The 21299-nt window shown below is 42.5% G+C and overlaps 1 protein-coding gene across 1 annotated transcript; it reads left to right on the forward strand.

The window, feature by feature from the left end:
• The first annotated feature begins 18035 nt into the window (after positions 1 to 18035).
• HIPK4 (homeodomain interacting protein kinase 4) lies at positions 18036 to 21299 on the forward strand. Its single transcript, XM_075836086.1, has 2 exons — positions 18036 to 19696; positions 20966 to 21299. Exons 1-2 carry the CDS (start codon positions 18038 to 18040, stop codon positions 21134 to 21136), a joined length of 1830 nt encoding a protein of 609 aa, XP_075692201.1. The 5' UTR covers positions 18036 to 18037; the 3' UTR covers positions 21137 to 21299.

Here is a 21299-nt window from a genome sequence, read left to right on the forward strand (position 1 = left end):
TTATATTGTTGGATAATGTTTAGTATTAATGGCCTGACACTTGTAGCTATCCGGGGCAAATGGACCAAGAACACAGACAAGAGCTTATATATCATGTAGGTAGCTAAGACATGACCAGTTTAGTTTGCACTTCTCTTTCTATCCCATGGGCAGTGTGGAAAGGCGCAAGGATTCGCCTGTACATAGGCCTACAAGAGATAGGGGAACAGAAGCAACAGTTGCTCTGTCCTTCCCTGCTCCGGGATAAGCGGCCAAATGAGCGCTGTTTCTAGCTGGATGGTGATGGTATTAATAAAACAAGTTCTAGGGACTATTTCTGTAAATAAAAATGCCCAGACAATCCCAAACATTAAATTTTCCAATGACAATCTAATCCGGAAACCATGCCCGGTTTTAGAGGGTGACAAACTGAGCAATTGCCAAGGCTCATTATTTTTCAGTAATATTTTGACACTATATGGAGGTATTATGTCAGCTAAAATTATAAGGGCACATTCAAACGTAGCGGAATTGCTGTGGAACTCCGTTGCGGACAGTCCGCAGTGGAAATCCTTAGCAGACCATTGGTTTCCACACCCTTTTAGTTATCTACGTGCAGACGTTGCGGAAAACTCCGCTGCGGACCATAGGCTGCGGTGCGGGATTTTCAGTCTGCAGCATGCACTGTCTGTTGCGGAGAAGAAGCGGAATTTCACTGCGTATTTCAGCCTTTGCAATTCAAAAACTGAAATCTGTGGCAAGTCCGCTGTGTTTTCTGCAACGTCTGAATTACCTGTCAAATATGCAAATGTTTGTGCAGATTCGTTGCGTAATTGCCCCAAATCTGCACCAACATTTGCAGCGGAAAAATTCCGTCACGTCTGAACGTGCCCTAAGAAAAACTATCTAAAATTGGCAAGCGGAGGGGGTCTACTTTGCTTGATGCCCAGGGACCAGTTTTCTATTAAGTTGGCCTTGTGGGAAGTAAGGATCAAGGGAGGCTGAGCATGCTTGATCCTTTGTTCTTTGGGCGAGGTGTTTGACAGTGGCTTAATCTTCTCTCCCTATTGATGGATATAAACATGCAGGGGAGATAAATCTTGTCCGGTGTATGAGTAGCTTTTCTAACAAACTAGTCCCTCTAATCTGTAAGCGCAATATATCATGAATTTTTAGAATGTTCTTTGTTCTCTTTAATAAAATGTTGACTTAGTACCGGAGAACCCCTTTAGGTCCTGCACCTATCTCCATCAGAATACAATTCAAAGCTCTACTCCTCATCCAAAATGCTGCACCTCCATCACTGTTAACACCCTGCTGGTACCCTCTGATCTGCTAGTGTGCTTCAGCTATCACCCACCCCCATGAAGTTACCCATGCATAAGATTCACACTTTTAAGCACCTCATTTTACAGATACATCAGATTTCCTCACTTCTATGCATTATCACTTCAGTGTTTGCTTGTTCAGTAACTATCTTCATGTTCTAGCTTTTAAATGGGCTCTCTGGGAGTTTGGCATATATGAAAAAATAATGTCCTATGGAGGAATATGATAATAGAAAAAAAGGACATATAAAGTTAAAAAAAAATCCCTTGGATACTATTCAATGACTTAATTGACATTTTTTTTCAGTAGCCCCAGATCCCGCATGCAATAGGAGTCTTCAATGACCAAGACAACTCAAAATAAGCACCAGATATTAAAGGACAACTACACTTACAAGGTATATATACTCTACAAACAGTATTTATACAAGGATGCCTATATGCTTCATTTTGCTTCTGACACTCCAAAAAACGGCATCCAGTGCAGTCGTCGGTACTTTAATCTATTCCACCCTACCAAAGGGGGGGCATTGTACTGTGCAGATCATACAGTCCAATTTTTTTTTAAGATTTCTAAAAAAACAGTGCCACTCATGTCCATAGGCTGTCTGATTTTGCAGCTCAGCCCAATTGAATGGGCCTGAGCTACAATACAAGACACAGGACATGAACAAGAATAACGCAGTTTCTGCAAAAAAACAAAAAGGACCCTTTTTTCTAAACCCAGACCACCCCTTTAAATTAGTATGCACAATGCTGCCATGTACCACCAAAGATATTGGGGCAAATATTATTCAAAATGAGCCAGAATTTTGGGGTGCATGCCTTGCGCCACATTTATTAACCGTTTTAGACACCTTTTTTACATGATCGACCAGAGGGCAGGACCTAGCAAAAACATGGCTTAAAAAGTGACACTTGCTCCAAAAATGCGTAATAATTTTGACGCTAAAAAATGCCGCATTTTCTGACTGTATTGTTTAAGTTTACACTGTCTAAAACTTGGATAGTATTAGTAAATGTGCTCTGGAGTGTTTTTTTTAACCTGAAGAAGGAATCAGTCCGGTTGCAAAAGGCCTCGTTTCTACACAGTAAAGTTGCTGAAATATATCTACACCGTCATCTTTTTTTATCAGGGATCCGACTTCTACACTTGAGCAGCGCCAAATCTTTAACACTGTGTCTTCCATATATCAGCAGAGTTCCAAACTATGTGATTATATATAGACCTCCATGAAATCACTGACCGTGCCTTTATTCTTCTAGATCTTGTACCCACCCCCATTACACCTCCTTGATCCTGCAAGTTGTCAAAAGTAACTTTATGCCCAAAAAGCCATCACTGTGCCTGTCTTGCAACCACTAATTCTGTACTTCTGATTTTCATCGCTATGTCACCAATATGCCGCCCTCTATCTATACAGAATTTGCACATTTCCACTTTTAATTGCATTGTAATCATTGTTGTTATCATTTTACACACAGGACAAATCATTAATAAGATCTAATATGTTTTTTTGCGAATCAACTCATAAGAAATAGACCCTAGTAACAAGTGATTGGCTCCAACGTCAGCTCCAAATGGGGTTGTCTTCTGCTGGACCTTTGGGCCCATTATTGTGCCAGAGTCTCTGCCCACCAGAGGATTCTCTGGTGGGCCAGCCCAACACTGTTGCCATTCACTGTGATCATCGCATGATTATGGCATTATGAACAAACATTGATGTTTGATATTAAAGGGGTTGTCCAGGAATAAAAAATGATCACCTATCCACAGGATAGGTGATAATTGTCTGATCGCTGTTGACCCCATCGCTGGGACCTCTACCGATCACCATGAACGGTGGTCCCGGAGGTCCCTGTACTTCCCTGGCTTCATCGGAATACAGAGCATGTGCAGGATGCCTTTAGACTCATGTCAGGACTCTTCTCTGGTAATTTATATACAGTACATACTGTATATTAAAGAGGACCTGTCACTAGGTCATATAACTTGAACAGGTTAACTGATCAGAATAGCGCTATCTCCCTGATTCAAACACGGATTTATTTATTTTTTCCTAGACCCTCCCTCCGTTGCAGAGATATGGCCCATTGTTTTCTTGGCTCTCTATAGTCTAACTTGCTGTAGTTAGCCAACAGGGCATGAAACTACCCTCAAGCTGCCTTGCGCTGATTGGTCAGCTTTAGAGGCAGGGAAGCTAGCTCCACCCAGTTGGCTAACTACAGAAAATTAGCATATAGGGAGCCAATAAAACAATGGGTTATATTTCTGGAATGGGGGGGTTAGGAAACAAACAAAAAAACTGGAATCAGGGAGGGAGCGCTATTTGGGTCAGTTAACCAGTTCAACTTTTATGACCTAGTGACAGGTCCTCTTCAACGTCATTTTAGACAAAATGCTAAAACTGACAGTTTTGAGAGGGGCATGTTTAGGACGCTACTCCCAGCCGTATATCGACATCTGCTGGTATAGTGCCCTAAAATCTAATGACAGGTTCCCTTTAAGCATGAACAGTTGCATACCAAAAGGTATAAGACCACCATTAGTGTCTGTCTAGCCTGCTTCACTCTTGGTAGAAATGGATATATATTAGTTTGCAGTGATAAATTATCTATATTTTCTGACCACCATCTGTTTGATGCGAAATAGAATATACATAGAAATGATGGATTGTGAATGTGTAAGTAGACAAAGTGTAATGTATGTGTCAACTGTTATGTCAATCGGACAAGTCAAAAGTTGACAACAATAGGAACTGAGACCTCCACCCACATCCTGATTTTGCAGTGGAGAGCACTTGAAAGTTTCCAAAACTTCCATTGTTTCCAAAACTTCCATGGTTTCCAAAGCCGGGATGGTGGGGAAAGTGTGACCATCTATTTGCTAAAAATTAGTAGCAGGCCCCAATCATTCAGGACCTTGATGGAGGTCGCTTATCAAAAAACCCAACCAACATGACCTACTAATCGACCTCTCACCAGATGCTACAGTATAATAAGAAGACTTGCTTGACATACAACACATAACTATTTCTTGGCTGCCAACTACATACATTGAAAAGAGTACAGCACAGCAATCAAAATATACTCCAACTCTCACTGATGATATAAATACACCACTAAAAAACACAGAAGGATAGAGAAATATATTTTTAGATTGCATATTAAAGCACAAACTAGAAAATGCCCTAAAGGTAGAAAAGCCCTTTATGTTATTACACCCCTGGCATGGTTACTAATGAATATAATGCACATATCTGCCCCAAAATCCTTGATGTATAAAACACTAAAAATAGGATCTGGGTCATATCTGCCCATCTTGTTCATGCCATGTGTCAGGAATGACTACCTACCAAGCACAGCATCACTTTCTGGGAACAGATTCCAGTAGAGCAGCTGGTCTCCTCCACCTCCTCCTCCCTTCAAACAAGATCTGGCCAGGAAAACTTCCCCAATCCTCTTCTTTTGTTTAAAAACTCTTTCAAGAAAGAAAAAGATAATCTTCTAATACTTAGCCAGATATCAGAACATCTGGATAGGGGGATGGAGGGAAGTGCTAGGTATCTCCATCGTGAGGGTCCTTACAATACGACAACTGTATTCTTCATATCATCTTCTCCAGATGTGCTGCAGTAGATGGCTCGGTTTCGAGGCCAGAAGAGTCTAACATCTCTGGTGAGACAGCAACGCAGGGAAGATTGACTAAATGTACACGGATTTGACATTAAACCCGGGTAATCCCTTGTTAACGTGGAGAATATAGCTCTAATCTTGTACAAACCGGATACAGATGTGGGTAAAACCTTCTCTTGGCTTTTATTGAACACCCTGGATGTAGAAACAATAATTGCAAATGTAATGCGCAGATTTTGCAAATTCTTGGCAAAAGAAATTGTCGAATATTGTAACTACAAGGGTGAGGAACAAATTCTATGACGCAACTGAGTCAAGTCGTGTTGTGTCTCTGCACATATTGCAAGTTATTGAAATGTTGTACATGCAGTGGCAGAATCCTCGTACACACGCAGGAGATACAGAGGGACAAATGGGTTTTCATATAAAGTATTTCTTTTTGTTTCCCACGACAAGGCCAGGCTGTGGTTATTGCATGCACACAAAGATATCACTGGAATCCTTACACAGATCAGACAAGCTCATTGCATGTATGGTGAGCATGTGAATCCACATAGAATTCAGCCTACCTACTTTCTCACATCCTTCCCGCCACCCTTGCCCAAGCCGTCTTCCATCGAGACAGTGATTTCTGTTTAATGCTTCATGCACACTCCCACCTGATCATTGCCCTTGTTGCATGTTAGAGATTCCAGGGGCTATAGATAGATACAGTGCAATAAATGGAGAGTCTCTTTGTGTAAATCCAATCTTCGTACCTAACCGCGAGGTTTCTTGGATAGCTCCCAGCTCCACAGTGGCACAGGTGGTCGTTTCACATCCGCCTGCAAAGATGTCTCTTCCCAGCCTGCAAGAATGGAGACTTATGATGTGCAATTCCTCTCAGATGTCCATCCATCTCATCGCTGTTATCTTCACCATCCATCCAGCGTGTCTTTTATTTTACTGTCCCTTTTGTTTTCTCCCTGAATCGTTCCTTGTTCTTCTTTGACCCTACTCCCTCTCACCCTCCTCCTCCAATATCTCCCCCCTGTTCCTCAGCCACGATCTCCCTCCTCTACTCACATGCTGCCAATTCCTCTCTCCCTTTCCCCAAATCTCCACTTCCTCCTTCTCATCCTCTTCAGTATTGCACTTCTCTTCTTCTACCCAACCTGGATAGTGAGACTTCCCTCCCCTCCGTTTAATACCCTCCCTCCCGCACCCTCCTCCTCTAACTCTTCCACCCACCTCTTTGCCCTTCTTCCTACAATTACTACTCATTATATGATAGTCTAAAATTCTCTTATCATCTGTGAAAAGCCCCTTTGTCTGATAAAGACCTACACCCTGCTCTACATCTCTGCTTCCACGTCAGAAGCCTCCTGCTTATAATATAAGATGTGCAAGGCTCATGTGATGATAGACCCCTGGTTGTTAAATATTTTAAGGTCTGTGGTATAAATCAAATTTATCCTAACATGACGCACTTATATAAGGTTTCTATAACTTCTATACTGCTATATTATGTTCTTTCCCATCTCTTCCAATTTTACCTTACCTGCACGGACCATACCACTCACCATACTGCATTACTTTCTCTCCTCTTTTTCTTTGACCCATACTGAAGAGCCACTATTTATATGGTCGATCAGGATCAAAATAAATTCGAGTGCACTTAATGATATTAAGTATTCTCAACTCTTTCCTTTATCAGAGTTTTCCATTCTTTAGCCATAGCCCAATGAGAACCTTCAAAAACTAACTTGGTCCAGCGAGTATCTCTTGGACAATCCTCACTGAAGACTCAAGCGCAGAAACTTTCTTCAGTCTTATATCTCCAGATTAATTCTTTAGAATTAATTGCATTCATAGAAGTGGTGCGAAGACTAAGAAAATTAACATTCCTATTGTCTACCGACTCAGGAGGAACTTCATACACCATCGGTAGATGAAGGACATCATGTGTGACAATTATGCCATTTTAGGACAAAGGATGTTATAGAGTCGTCACATATCATGAATCCCAAGCAGATATAAGGGTCAGTTCACACAGAGTTTCTTGGCGCTGATTTTTGACGCAGAAACCGCATCGGAATCAGCGCCAAAAAACTGCAGGAATTGCCCACCATTGATTTCAATGGGAGGCAGAGGCGGTTTTTTTCCTGGGCGGCTTTTGGCCGCTCGTGGGAAAAGGGAGCGGCATGTACTTTATTGCCACGGTTTCCACCTTTGACCTCTTATTAAATCAATGGGAGGCAGAATAAGCCAGCGGCGCTCGTTTCCGAGCATTTTTCACAGCAATTTTTGCCCATGGTCCTTGTATTAGCTGCCATGGCCGTGGGTGAAAAACGTAGCGAAAAACACGGAAAAAAGTGCAGGCAGTCCAAAATCTGCCCTTAAAATTCCTGAAGGAATTCTGAGGCAGATTTTTTTTCTGCCTGCAAAAAAATTCAGTGTGAACAGGGCCTAAGAGTTAGATCCTGCCACAATTACACAATATATGAGACGTCCATTAGTAATATGTTCCGAGTCATTGGTAGACTTTATTTATAGTGAACATAAATGCATGTACTTGTGCAGCCTCCAAGAAATCTGGCAATGAAAGAGTTATATTGCTTTGCCATTATATAATGAGCTAATGACACAGTTCTAGGATGGGCAATAAACATGAGGGTGTCAATAGGGGATTTACAATATTAACTTGCTAGAGCGTAGAAAACACTGGGATCTCCTTGTCCTGCTGGACACCCCCCCGGCCCTATACGGCATTCCCTCCCCCCATCCCATCCATGTCAGCTTATTGCATCTGGCTGGGATGTGATGAGGGGACCTTGTTGCTTAGCAACCGCCTCCTGGGAACAATGCTCTGAATTTCAACTAGGCCTCAAATTGCGAAAAAATACCACCAGCACGCAGCAAACATGCATGCACGTATGTACTAGTAAGACCCCAGAAACACGTATGAGGTATATATGTTATCTGCCCCCAACAAGACGTGAAATCTAAACATTAGATATTCCTTGACACTGAACTGTACGCCAAAAGCAAGTCCCCAAATCTAGAATATTAACATAATAAAACTGATATAATATTCTTAATTAGCAATATAGTAGACGATAGATAGATAGATAGATAGATAGATAGATAGATAGATAGATAGATAGATAGATAGATAGATAGATAGGATAGATAGGGACCGGGTCCCTCCCTAACATATACACAGACAGGTTATTCACGATGAGATTAATAGCCCCCACTATATTTCTCTCTGCAAATCAATTAACCGTGTATCGCTCCACATTACAGAACAGGCTTTTATCATAGCTCCTGATCAATACTGGAGTTTTTTCTAATTTTAATGAGGTTAACCCCATAGATACAGTCACATACATAGAATTGGATTAACTATTCCAGCCCTTTAAACCTGAAGGAGTTGTGGATCTATAGACCGGATTCCTGGAAGATCCAATTTTCAGGTTCCCCATGGGGCAGCCTGGCTTCAGTAATATACGAGACTCGCTAATTAGGAGGAGCTGGGATTTGGAATTTCTAATATTCGGGATTTGAATTTGGAACATGTGGCCGTAAATTCAGCAAGGTCAAGAGTTTAATGGTGGCGAGATAGCGGAGATGTATCTATATGGAAGTAACGGCCAATATCAATAATGATTCCTCCATGACCGGTGCTAAATTTTAGAGTCAGCTTATTATGAAAGTCCTTGGAATAGTCTTCCCCAGAAGTCCCTGCTGCAGTGTTAACCTTATTAGACAAAATGGAATGTTTGATATGGGACCCAGGAGACTGGAATACGTGTGGCTAATTTAACAATGTGGAGTAGGCCACCATTGTGAGGAACACTTGGCAAGTTGGACACTAAATTGGATATACGCTGGGTCCATATCCTATATACAATGGGACATGCGTAAATAAAATTTACTGCTCTTACTCTGTGATTAATCTTCTTTAATGCGGGCCACAGACGGACACATTTTTCTGTTCAATTTATCCGCTAGATTATAAATCAGAGCGTGTACAAAGGGAGATATCACATGCTTCCAAATTCCAAAATTTTCGATAATCTGTATAATAACCCAATTGGGTTGGGCCCCCTATGTACTAATAGCTCCTAGGGGGGAATTTATGAGATGGACAGGTGTCTCAGGGTAAATCAGCGTTGGTAAGACATTTCCCTGTGACCAGCGGCCTCTGCAGGGGACATGTAGTATTGCATGTTGTACACTCACACGAAAGACTGACTATGTATTACATGGATGGGTCAGGTCCACCAGAGTGAGAGTCATTCTTTGTCATCGGCTTTCTGCTCGGGCTAAGAGAGGGGAGTCCCGATTGACATCCATATGTCCTAATAGGATGAAAGGATAGGGGTTGTCTTCATAACACCAAAAGGGGTTCTAAGGTTTTATATGGCTAGCGAGCTAAATTAGTATAGCATATGCTCATACTTTGTAAAATATCTTCTGAAATAATTCGTTTCCTATTTCATGAGGTAGTTAGTACATTCATGGATGAGATATACTGATTCGTCCATCCTAACTTTTTTGAATTGCATTAAGTTATACAATTTTTCATGATACCAATCTCGTACAACACATCTAAGGATTTGTCGGGTTTAGAGATAAGTTAAGGGAAGACACATCTGTACATACGCACGGTATACCATGCCTCCCAGCGGTCCCGGATCCAGCGGGACAGTCTGTGTGGGGACATTATACTGTGTGGGGCACTAGGGGATTATTATGCTGTGGGGAGGCACTATGGGGCATTATACTGTGTGTAGAAGGGCAATATAGGGGTATAATACTGTGTGGTGGGCCACTATGGGGGCATTCTACTGTGTGGGGGGCAATATGGGACATTAAACTATTTGGGGGGAAAAAGGGGGCATTATTGTTATGTTGAGGCTTTGTTACAATGGGTTTTCCCCCATTATTCTGCACTCAATACCCCATAATGACAAAGTCAAAACATGTTAGTTCTTTGCTAATTTATTGAAAAGGAAAAACTAAATATTACATTGATGTTAATATTCAGACCCTTTACTCAGTACTTAGTTGAAGTACCTTTGGCAGAGATAACAGCCTCCAGTCTTCTTAGGTATGATGCCACAAGGTTTGATAACGGCCTCCAGTCTTCTTGGGTATGATGCCACAAGGTTTGATAATGGCCTCCAGTCTTCTTGGGTATGATGCCACAAGGTTTGATAACAGCCTCCTGTCTTCTTGGGTTTGATGCCACAAGGTTTGCACAGCTGGATTTGGGGATTTTCTGCCATTCTTCTTTGCGGATCCTCTCAAGTTCAGGTTGGATGGGGACCGTCGGTGGACAGCCATTTTCAGGTCTCTCCAGAGATGTTTGATTGGGTTCAAGTCAGGGCCCTGGCTGGGCCACTCAAGGACATTCACAGACTTGTCCCTAAGCCACTCCTGTGTTGTCTTGGCTGAGTGCTTAGGGTCATTGTCTTGTTGGAAGGTGAACCTACGGCCCAGTCTGAGGTCCAGAGCTTTTCAGAATATCTCTGTACTTTGCTCCATTCCTCTTTCCCTCAACCCTGACCAGTTTCCCTGTCCCAGCCACTGAAAAATTCCCCCACAGCATGATGCTGCCACCACCATGCTTCACTGTAGGGATGGTTTTGGGCAGGTGATGAGCAGTGCCTGGTCTCCTCCACACATGACGCTTAGAATTGAGACCACAGAATCTTGTTTCTCACAGTCTGAGAGTCCTTTAGGTGCTTATTTGCAAACTCCAGGTGGCTTTTATGTGTCTTTTACTGATGGGGCTTCTTGCTTGCCACTCTGTCATAAAGCCCAGATTGGTGGAGTTACTGCAATGACGAAGAGTACTGGTCGCTCCAAACTTCTTCTATTGGGGCCACTGTGGTCTTGGGAACTTTCAGTGCAGCAGAATTTTTTTTGTACCCTTCTCCAGATCTGTGCCTCCACACAATCCTGACTCTGAGCTCTACAGGCAGTTCTTTCCTCCTCATGGCTTGGTTTTTGCTCTGATATACATTGTCAGCTGTGAAACCTTATAGAGACAGGGGTGTGTCTCTCCAAATCATGTCCAATCAAATGAATTTACCACAGGTGGACTCCAATCAAGGTGTAGAAACATTTCAAAGATGATCTAGAGAAATGGGAAGCCCACAGACCTAAATTTCAAGTGTCATAGCAAAGGGTCTGAATACTTATGTCCATGTGAAATTAGTTTTTTTTAATTATTAATACATTTGCAAAAATTTCTACAATTCGGTTTTCACTTTGGCATTATGGGGTATTGAGTGCAGAATGATGGGAAAAACTTGATTTTATTTCAGCCCAAGACTCAACATAACAAAATGTAACAAAAAGTAAAAGGGTTTGAAGACTTTCTGAACACACTATGTATTCTGACTGACGGCCGCTTTTAGCTAAGTGGCACAATATTTTTTTGGGCTTATTCTGACGTTGTGGGCTCCAAGAACTATGAAATATGGCTGTGTCTGCACTAATATTATGTGCTGCTCTTCTGAACACATATGGGGCAGGTAATTCTCAGTAATAAAGAGGCTCGGAGCTTCTAGACTGCAGCGTAGCTACTATTACGTCCTGCTACTCATTAATGGAAAAGCCGGGTCTCAGGGTTTATGGCCTATTTTAAGTAGTTTCCATCTCTGGATATCTCAGAGGAACCTAGAAGATAAATTGCTTGCTCCGGTCTGTGCTATTAAAAGGTCCCTGACTCTTCATCCTTTGTGTGGAGATCTCTGGAGAAATCAGAGGGGATGTGTGGGGTTATTAGGGGTTAAGAGGGCAAGAAGAGAAGACTTATTAGTATCCATTGTGTGCTGACTCCCTTTTTCCATTATATAATATATAGCTCCGACATAGCTGACAGTCTCATAGGTCCATCTTTTCTAGTTTATAGCTCCTGTCTCTCTAAAATTTCACTTTGTTATTTCCATCAATTTCATTTTTCAGTCCTCCCCAAGTTTACATAAGGCTCCGGGCTACCTTAGAGCAACAATTATTCTTAAAGGAGATTTCACTAGAATTCTATAAAGGGGTCGTCTGGTTATGAAAATCCATTTTCACATACCCTATTAGGGAATTCTGAGTTAATAGAGAGGAGGCCACATCTATTACCCAGAGTGCTACAAAGCGACTCTCAGGAGGAACCAGCACGTCCATTACATGGATATGCCATTGATTTCAATGGGAACTTTATAATGGTTAATTTCCCCTGTGGGTATCTGCTGCCAGATTCTCCCATAGATTGCAGCTGAAGGTTGGGGGTCCCAGCAGCAGAACACCCCGTGGTCAATTTACTTAGAGGAATTGTTCAAATCGGACATCCCTTCTCGAACATCATAGTGCAGGGGGGGGGGGGTATGGTGCGGGCTCACACGCTGATCCCGCTCCGGGTGTCCGCTGTGTATTACTATTGTAGTACTAATGAGCTGTAGTAGGATTGCGCTGTTCCTGGCCGTTTAAGCACTTAAATGCCGCAGTGAATAACAACCGCGGCATTTAAGCCGTTAGACAGGAGGCGGCTACCTCCGACAGCCCATCGAGCCCTCCCCCTCGCGGGGAGCCGATGGTTTTCACGGCAGACCAGGGGCCTAATGTAGTACTGCCTTCTGTCTGTCTTTGCTAAGCCATGCCTACGGCAGGGCTTAGCAGAAGCCTGTAAAACTGAAAATATACTGCAATACATTAGTATTAGGGACAACTAAGCCCGAGGAAGCATAAGGGGGGCCAGGGCGTCCCTGATAAAGGTGGTTAGGTGTAGCAGGGGTTATAAAATGGTGCTGGCCGCATGGCCAACGGCACCAGCATGTCTGGGTGAGGAGGGAGAACTCTTTGTTCACTTGGAGATAAGTGTAAGAAAGGGGAGTGATGGTGGGAAGAGCTAGGTGAGTAATAAGCGATAGGGGAGGGGGAGCGGTGTAAGGGTTTATAAGGGCAGAAGCAGAGAGAGGTAAGGCAGTAATTACCAGGAGAAGGAAAGACCCACCCAACCCTCCCTTATTAGGGTATGTTCACACGTAGTCAACAAAAACGTCTGAAAATCCAGAGCTGTTTTCAAGGGAAAACAGACCCTGCTTTTCAGACGTTTTTTTACCAACTCGCATTTTTCGCGGCGTTTTCGCTGCGTTTTCTACGTCCGTTTTTGGAGCGGTTTTCATTGGAGTCTATGAGAAAACAGCTCCAAAAACGTCCAAAGAAGTGTCCTGCACTTCTTTTGACGAGGCTGTATTTTTACGCGTCGTCGTTTGACAGCTGTCAAACGACGACGCGTAAATAACAGGTCGTCTGCACAGTACGTCGGCAAACCCATTCAAATGAATGGGCAGATGTTTGCCGACGTATTGGAGCCGTATTTTCAGACGTAAAACGAGGCATAATACGCCTCGTATACGTCTGAAATTTGGCCGTGTGAACATACCCTATGAAATGGAACCATCCCAAAAGAAGTCGCTTGGCGAGGTCTTCGCAGGAATGGAGCTGGTGTCTACTGCTGGAGCAAGTCCAAGGCGGAAGATCGTGGTCCCCAGGCGTCTTTGGGATTCCATTAGGCCGGGTAAGTCGGTCCCATACCATAAGGGAGTCTCCTCTGGCCCCCTGCCCCACACCAGTCCCGAGGGCCCCATTAGGGGTAAAAAAGGTAAAATCGGCAGAGGAGTCTACCTTTTTTGGTGGCGGATTGTGGCACTGCACTCCTACTAAAAGCGGTTTCGGTGGTGGACCACGGCGAGTTTACCACTAGCTATACGGCGGGGTAAACTCACACGGGGGGGATGGACACTAGTTATACGGCAGGTCCTCAGGATGTTTTGGGCCTGGGCAGTCATGAAAGCCGGACAGCTGTCCGGCGGCTGCCTGGGGTGACAGCCGTGGCAGGGGGCACGGCTGTCCTGGTTTACAGCATGCGAGCTGGGGGCAGGCGGACCCCAGCTCAGGGAGTGCCGTGTCGCGATTGAGGTCAGGCTCCTCCTGCGCTGTATTGCCTATGGCAAATGTTTTTTAATAAATAGTGGCGCATGCCACAATTTACTTGCCAATTTAAGACTGATGTGTTTTTAATGTTTAAAGTATGTTACTAAGGGTTTAGCACGTGCACACCTTATTCCAGTGCATTGTACCAGCGATCTGACGATCGCTGGTTCAAGTCCCCTAGGGGGACTAATAAAAAGTGTAAAAAAAGTTAAATAAAGTTTTCAGTAGTGGAAAAAAACAAACTTGAAATTTAAAAATAAATAATTCCCATTTTTCTCCTACAGTAATGTTAGAAAAAATAAAAGTTAACATAACTAGTATCGCCGTGTCTGTAAAAGTCTGAACTATAACAATATAATGTTATTTAACCCGCCCTGTGAATGCTGTAAAAAACAAAAACAAAAAAAACACCCAAATTGCAGGTTTTTTGGTCACCTGAGCCCAAAAAATTGGTATAAAAAAGGGATCAAAAAGTCGCATTTACCCCAAAATAGTACCAATAAAAACCTACAGCTCGTCCCGCAAAAAATAAACCCTCACACCACTTAATCGATGGAAAAATTAAAACGTTATGGCTGGCAGAATGTAGCGACACAAAACAATTGAATTTTTTTTAACTAGTTTTTTATTTTTATTTATAAAAGTCGTAAAACATAGAAATTTGGTCATATCAACCAATAGAATAAAGTGAACATGTAGTTTTTACCATACAATGAATGCCGTAATAACGAAACCCCACAAAAAATGGGTCAATCGCTGTTTTTTGCCCATTTGACCCCACAAAGGATTTTTTTTTTTCGTTTCCTCATACATTATATGGTACAACAAATGGTGACAAGAAAATCTGCTACTTGTCCTGCAAAAAACAAGCACTCATGTGCCTATGTCGATAAAAAAGTTATGGCTTTTGGAAGGCAGGGAGGAAAAAACGAAAATTTAAACATTTAAATTGCCTGCGGTGGGAAGGGGTTAATTACATATTGCACAGGCCAATTATTGAGCAAATGATCGTTCATCTGCTGATCGTATCGTTTTAAAAAATTAAAATATTATCGTTGTCGGCAGCGCATCTCCCTGTGTAAATGAGATGATAATGTACGGGGACGAGCGATCGGAGTAACGAGCGGTCGTCCCTTCACATAGCTCCTTGTGATTTGAACAAACGAGCGCCGATCAACTAAACGGTCTTGTTGATCGGCGCTCGTTGCATCGGCCGGTTAAAGAAGACCTTTAGTCCGCTCAGTGCTCATAACTACCATTCATGCACAGTTCACTACATAAAGAACAGGGAATGGGGACAGTAGGGGCCCTGCTGCCAGAGACCCAACATACTTTAAAAAAAGGACATTGACATTTCATAAATGTTTTCTTGAAATATCCCTTTACGGAATTGACCTTATGGACTTTACAACCAGATTTTACAGTTATATAGTATCAGGAGCAAGCGCAGGATTTTGTAAAGGGGGGTTTCCAAACACATACTTTTTAAACCAAGACCAAGCTATTTTCGCCACGCTTCCACTACCCTCTGATTTTTATGCTACGGGTATTGGTCTGCACGTATCCAGCAGCCTAGCCCTTTATATTAAAAGCTCGCATAAAAAGGACTAGGCTAGTGGATATGTGCGTACAACTACTTGTAGTGCAAAAACTAGCGTAGATAGTGCCGCACTCCGTTCCCCTGTAGATAGTGACACCCACTGTCCCCTGTAGATAATGCTACAGTGCCCATGTAGATAGTCAGACACACTGCTCACGTAGATAGTGCGACACACTGCCCATGTACATAGTGCCACACACTGCCCCCTGTAGGTAGTGCAACAGTGCCCTTGTAGATAATGCCACACCCTAATATAGTGTGCGGCACCTTTTAGGTTATTGCAGGCTGTGGAGAGGTTGTCTCTTTACATTTAGCCTCTGCCTCACTTGTAAAATGTCTGTTTTGAGCAGCTTCAGACTCTATTACGGAATATATATATATATATATATATATCACACACGGACTGAGTACTCCACTCTTCTATAAGGTGACTTGTACTAACCACACTATACATTTTTTTTTATATATATATATATATATATATATATATATATACATATATATATACAAACACATATATATACATATAGAGAATGTGGTTAGTACAAGTCACCTTATAGAAGAATAGAGTACTTTGTCCGTGTGATATATATATATATACTCAGTAATAGTCTGAAACTGCTGAAAACAGACATTTTACAATATATAGCTGTGTACTTGCACGGTCAGCAGGTCAGTAATGTGGAACCTATCTACCTACTGACTTTCAAGCTTGGCCACCCACCTTCATCCCGGGTCTGTGGTCAGTGCCAAGCTGCATTAAGACATTGTGGCTGCTGGAGCATCGCCACCTCTACGTATACGTATATCACTTTCAATGGCTGGGGATGTAGAATAGGGACAGGTCCAACCTTTCCAGCACACTTCGTTTTTCTTTATTATAAAATACATTTCAGTACACAGCCCCAGGAACATTATCATAACTGTCTGCTATTCCTGTGTCTGACAAATGCAATATTCAGGCGTTACCCATGACACAGCTATCTGCAGTTGCCACTAGGGGGAGCTCACTGTATACAGTTGATAAGACTCCCATGAAGTCCATTACTAGCTGTATACATTCAGAAGCAGTTAGCTCTCCCCCCACCCCCCCAAGTGGTGACTGTATGAAGCCAGAATTATATAATTTATCAACTCAGAAACAAAGCTGTCTATACAGATATATTATGAAGTTAATCAGCACTGAATTTTTTAACCTACAAAAGAAATGGTGGATATTTAAGGAAGTCTGTCAGATGTTTTATGGCTACTAAGCTAATACCGGTGCTGGGTAGGAGACCTGAACACATGTACAAACATACCTTTGTGGCCGCAGAAAAGTTTAGCAGTACAGAGGGAAAAAAAAAAACTTTGATAGCGTATGTCAATGAGCTCACAAGTGCCCAGAGGGTGATCCAAAGTACGACAAGTGCGCCAGCTCTAATGAGTCCTGCCCAACGCCTCCCCCTTGGTCTTGATTGACTGTTCCGCTGACATATACGTGAGTTTTCAGTGCCTAAGACTGGTGTTGGGCCGTTTTCACTCACGATAGCTGGAGGACTTGCTGGGTTTAGGACCGCCCTCGGAGCACAAGCGAGCTCATTCACAACCTCATTACGTTTATTTTATTTTCGGTCATTAAAGGGGGAGCATGGCTTAAACGTATCACTAGGTCAAAAGTCTGTTTCTATTAAATACTGCTAGCCGCGACTCTAGATTTTAAAATTTTATATATAAAGAATTCAGAAATCAGTAAGAAAATAGTAGATGCCAGTGTGAAGAGCCGCTAAAAAGTGTCTCTCGCGTTGTGGAAGACCCAGCACGTGTTATGTAGACAGCGCATTGATTTTAATGGGAACTGTGTAATGCTTAAAATGGAATTTCCGTGGACTTTGATATTGATTGCCTAACCTTAGACTAGGCCATGAATATAAGATCAGTGGGGTCCAACTATTAGCACCCTAAATGATGAGCTGACCGAAGAAGAGTCTGGTGCCTGGTGATGAAGCGCAGTCCCATTCACTTGCAATATCGGGCAGAGCTGCTTCAAAATGTATGGCGCTGTGCCTGGTAAACAATGAAGGGGACGTGGGGCTGACCAGAGTGCCGCAGCCCTTTCACTTAGCGCACTTGTTGGGTGGTGGGAGTTGGACCCCTCACCAATATGATATTAATTGGCAATCCTAAGGATAGGCCATCAATATCAAAGTCCAGGAAAACCACTTTCTCTCTGTGGTGGAGTTGCAGGGGAATTGAACACTTGCTGATGGATTCTCCTACTTATCAGAGGATGCTTTTAACAAAAAGGGATTGTCCAAAGTGGGCAAGCCCTTTAAACAACAATCGTTAATTATGAAAGATATTAAAATAAATGGTAAACTTTTTTTTTTGTGTGCAAATATACAAATTGTTATGATGGTCATGTCACTGAACGCCCACAAGTTTCATCAGTGTGTCTTGATCTTCACAACAAACTTCAGGCTTCTCCAGGCAACCACGGAACATCTAAATATGATGCTGCAGAGTTCTAAAGATGCCCGGGTGGGCTGATAATCACAGTTGGCAGTTCCTTCTGAGTGTTGTTAAGGCGAGATCTAGGATGACTCTTCTTCAGTCAAAAACTGACTGCTATCATGTCATTGGGGAGCTTGGTAGAGGGACGTTTGGAAAAGTACTGAAAGCTCAGAAGAAAGAAACAGGACAACTAGTGGCCATTAAGGTGATCAAGAATGATCTATTAAGGAGCCGCGTTATTAAGAATGAGATCAAGCTGCTTAAAATAATCCAACAGGTTAACACAGATGCATCTCCTCTTATACGTTTCTTTGAACATTTCAATGTTCAAGATAAATTCTGTTTGGTCTTTGAGCTTCTGCAGCAGAACTTGTACGAATACCAAAAAGAGAACAGGTTTGCCCCAATTCCTGTAAGACACATAAGGACAATTACAACTCAAGTTTTAGAAGCCCTTTCCAAGTTGAAAGAGCTCTCCATTATCCACTCAGACCTAAAGCCAGAAAACATAGTGCTGGTTGATCAAGTAAGATATCCATTTAGAGTTAAAGTGATTGATTTTGGTTCTGCCAGCATCTTAAGTGAGGTGAAACATGTGACGGAACCATACATACAATCCCGTTTCTACAGAGCTCCCGAAATTCTCCTTGGTCTGCCTTTCTGTGAGAAGTTGGATATGTGGTCTCTTGGTTGCGTTATTGTCGAGCTCCACTTTGGTTATCCACTTTACCCTGGGAACAATGAGTATGACCAGATCCGATACATATGCGAGACACAAGGGTTGCCCGACAATTATTTGTTGAATGCCGCAAGTAAGGCCTTCTACTTCTTTAAGAACATGGTAGACACCCAAAGAAGAACCCAATGGAGGATCAAAACTGAAGAAGAATATCAACTGGCAACCAAAGGGAAACCTGTTGAAAGAAGGAAATTTGTTTTGAAATCTCTAGACCAAATAGAGTTATTGTATACTCCTCAATCCTGTTACCCAGAAGTTCTAGCCGAATACTGTGACTTGAGGAACATGGTGGATCTCATGAAGATGATGCTGATGTGGGACTCGAACAAGAGGATTCACACTAATGCAGCTATCAAACATCCTTTCATTTCTCTCCAGAATTTGAAGCTACACCATAAGAACACAAAGTACTACCAGCTGTCAAAACAGTGCCAATATGATGCCACACAATATGCGCAGACTTTGAATAATAGCATGCCACCAGAAAGGCGTTATGGTCTTTGGTCTCCTAATTATTACCATGGTCCGATAATGAACAACTTTACTGATGGATATGAGGTTGAAAAGGTGATAGAGCAGATGAATGACCTTCACATTGAAAAGTCTACTGAAGAAGTGAAGGTGACACACGAAGCTACATCCCATCAGGAGCCAGCAGGCCATGAAGACCTCCCACACCTACGTGACTCAACATGTCACACCAAGTCAAGAAGGAAGATGGTGACAACTCGGTTGGATAATTATCAGACCTCAAAAACTTCTATGTCTCCTCAATTCTCAAAATCAGATCGGTGTTTTTCAAATCTACTTTTTATTCGAAAGCAAACCCCAGATCCTGCAATCAAACATGGCCACAAGGAGATCGCCATCATCAACACTGTTTCTTTATATCCAGGCAAATTCAACGTAGAAGACCACACTGCCTTAAAGAAACTAGAGGTGAATGCATTATATAGATTTACATATCTGTGTTAGCTTATATGCCCTATTCAGTAGAGTCTGTCCGTTTTGCGTCCGCAAAAAAGGACCGTATTTTAACTCTGTGTGGCATCAGTGTGCTTTCCGTGTGGCATCAGTTTTTCACATCCGTGTATCTGCACTTCCTGTGTTGTTTTTTCTCATAATTTCTTTAGCAATTTTAGCAGTACGTGTGCTGTCTGTGTTTTTCACACACCCATAGACTTCAATGGGCGAGGTGGTCCGCAAAAACGAACCAAAATAGAACATGCGGTGCGTTTTAGGGTATGTGCACACACAAAATAAAAAACTTCTGAAAACACGGAGCTGTTTTCAAGGGAAAACAGCTCCTGATTTTCAGATGGTTTTTTTAAGCCACCCGCGATTTTCGATGCGTTTTTTACGGCTGTTTTTCTATAGCGTCTATGAAAAACGGCTCCAAAAATGGCTGAAGTGACATGCACTTCTTTTTCGCGGCCGTTTTTTTACGTGGCCGTTTTGAAAAACGGCCGCGTAAAAAACGGCCCGTCGGAACAGAACGCCGTTTTTCCCATTGAAATCAATGGCCAGATGATTGGAGGCGTTCTGCATCCGATTTTTCAGCCGTTTACGGCCCGAAAAACGTCTGAAAACACTCCGTGTGAACATACCCTCACACAACAGACACAAGCTGTGTAAAAAATCACGCACGTGTGATTAGCCCCGTTGATTTGCATTGGTCAGAATCTGTCAGTTATTTCAACAGACAGCACACCGACGTAAAATACCTTAGTGTGGATGAGGCCCGAGACTGACGTCTTATATCATCAACTTGTCCATTTGTAAAATGACTCCTGTAGTGCTGCTTAGTTCAACTTTTAAGAGAAAACAGCCCCTGATTTTCACACGTTTTTTGAGCAACTCGCGTTTTTCACGTCCGTTTTTGGAGTCTATAAGAAAACGGCTCCAAAAACGTCCAAAGAAGTGTCCTGGCACTTCTTTGACGAGGCAGTCATTTTACGCGTCTTCGTTTGACAGCTGTCAAACGACGACGCGTAAATTACAGGTCGCCGGCACACCCATTCAAATGAATGGGCAGATGTTTGCCGACGTATTGTAGCCGTATTTTCAGGCGTAAATCGAGGCATAATATGCCTCGCTTACGCCTGAAAATAGGTCGTATGAACCCAGCCTTAGTGTCGTTATCCAGTAGTATGGATAGGCATATGTTCAGAACAAGCAAGTTGTTTTAACTAGTCATTTTATCTACAGACAAAAACTAAGAAAAACAGCACAGCTCCCCCAATGGGAAGAGTCAGAGACTGCAAGGACAAGTGGATGACTGACATAGAAGAACAGGGTGACCAGGATGTGCGTGTCGCTGCAAGTCACATAATGGCCTACTTTACCGACAGTACGTCTGACCTGACACAGACCAGATGACGTCATAGAAGCCCATCCCGGAGCTCTTCACCTGCTGGACTTCAGGCATTTACAACCCTCTTGTTTCACCAAAAAGAAATATTATTTGATAAATGCATGCATCAAGAATGAGAATATTAATATTTTGTCTACTTTAAAAGACCAAAAAGCACACAAAAAAAAC

The sequence above is a fragment of the Rhinoderma darwinii genome, chromosome 8 (genome assembly GCF_050947455.1).
Source record: "Rhinoderma darwinii isolate aRhiDar2 chromosome 8, aRhiDar2.hap1, whole genome shotgun sequence".
Classification (NCBI taxonomy): domain Eukaryota; kingdom Metazoa; phylum Chordata; class Amphibia; order Anura; family Rhinodermatidae; genus Rhinoderma; species Rhinoderma darwinii.

Coding starts and splice junctions, on each gene's coding strand:
- HIPK4 (XM_075836086.1), top strand. CDS start 18,038: ATGCCCGGGTGGGCTGATAATCACAGTTGGCAGTTCCTTCTGAGTGTT. Junction 19,697..20,965: donor CTGCCTTAAAGAAACTAGAG/GTGAATGCATTA, acceptor TTTTATCTACAG/ACAAAAACTAAGAAAAACAG.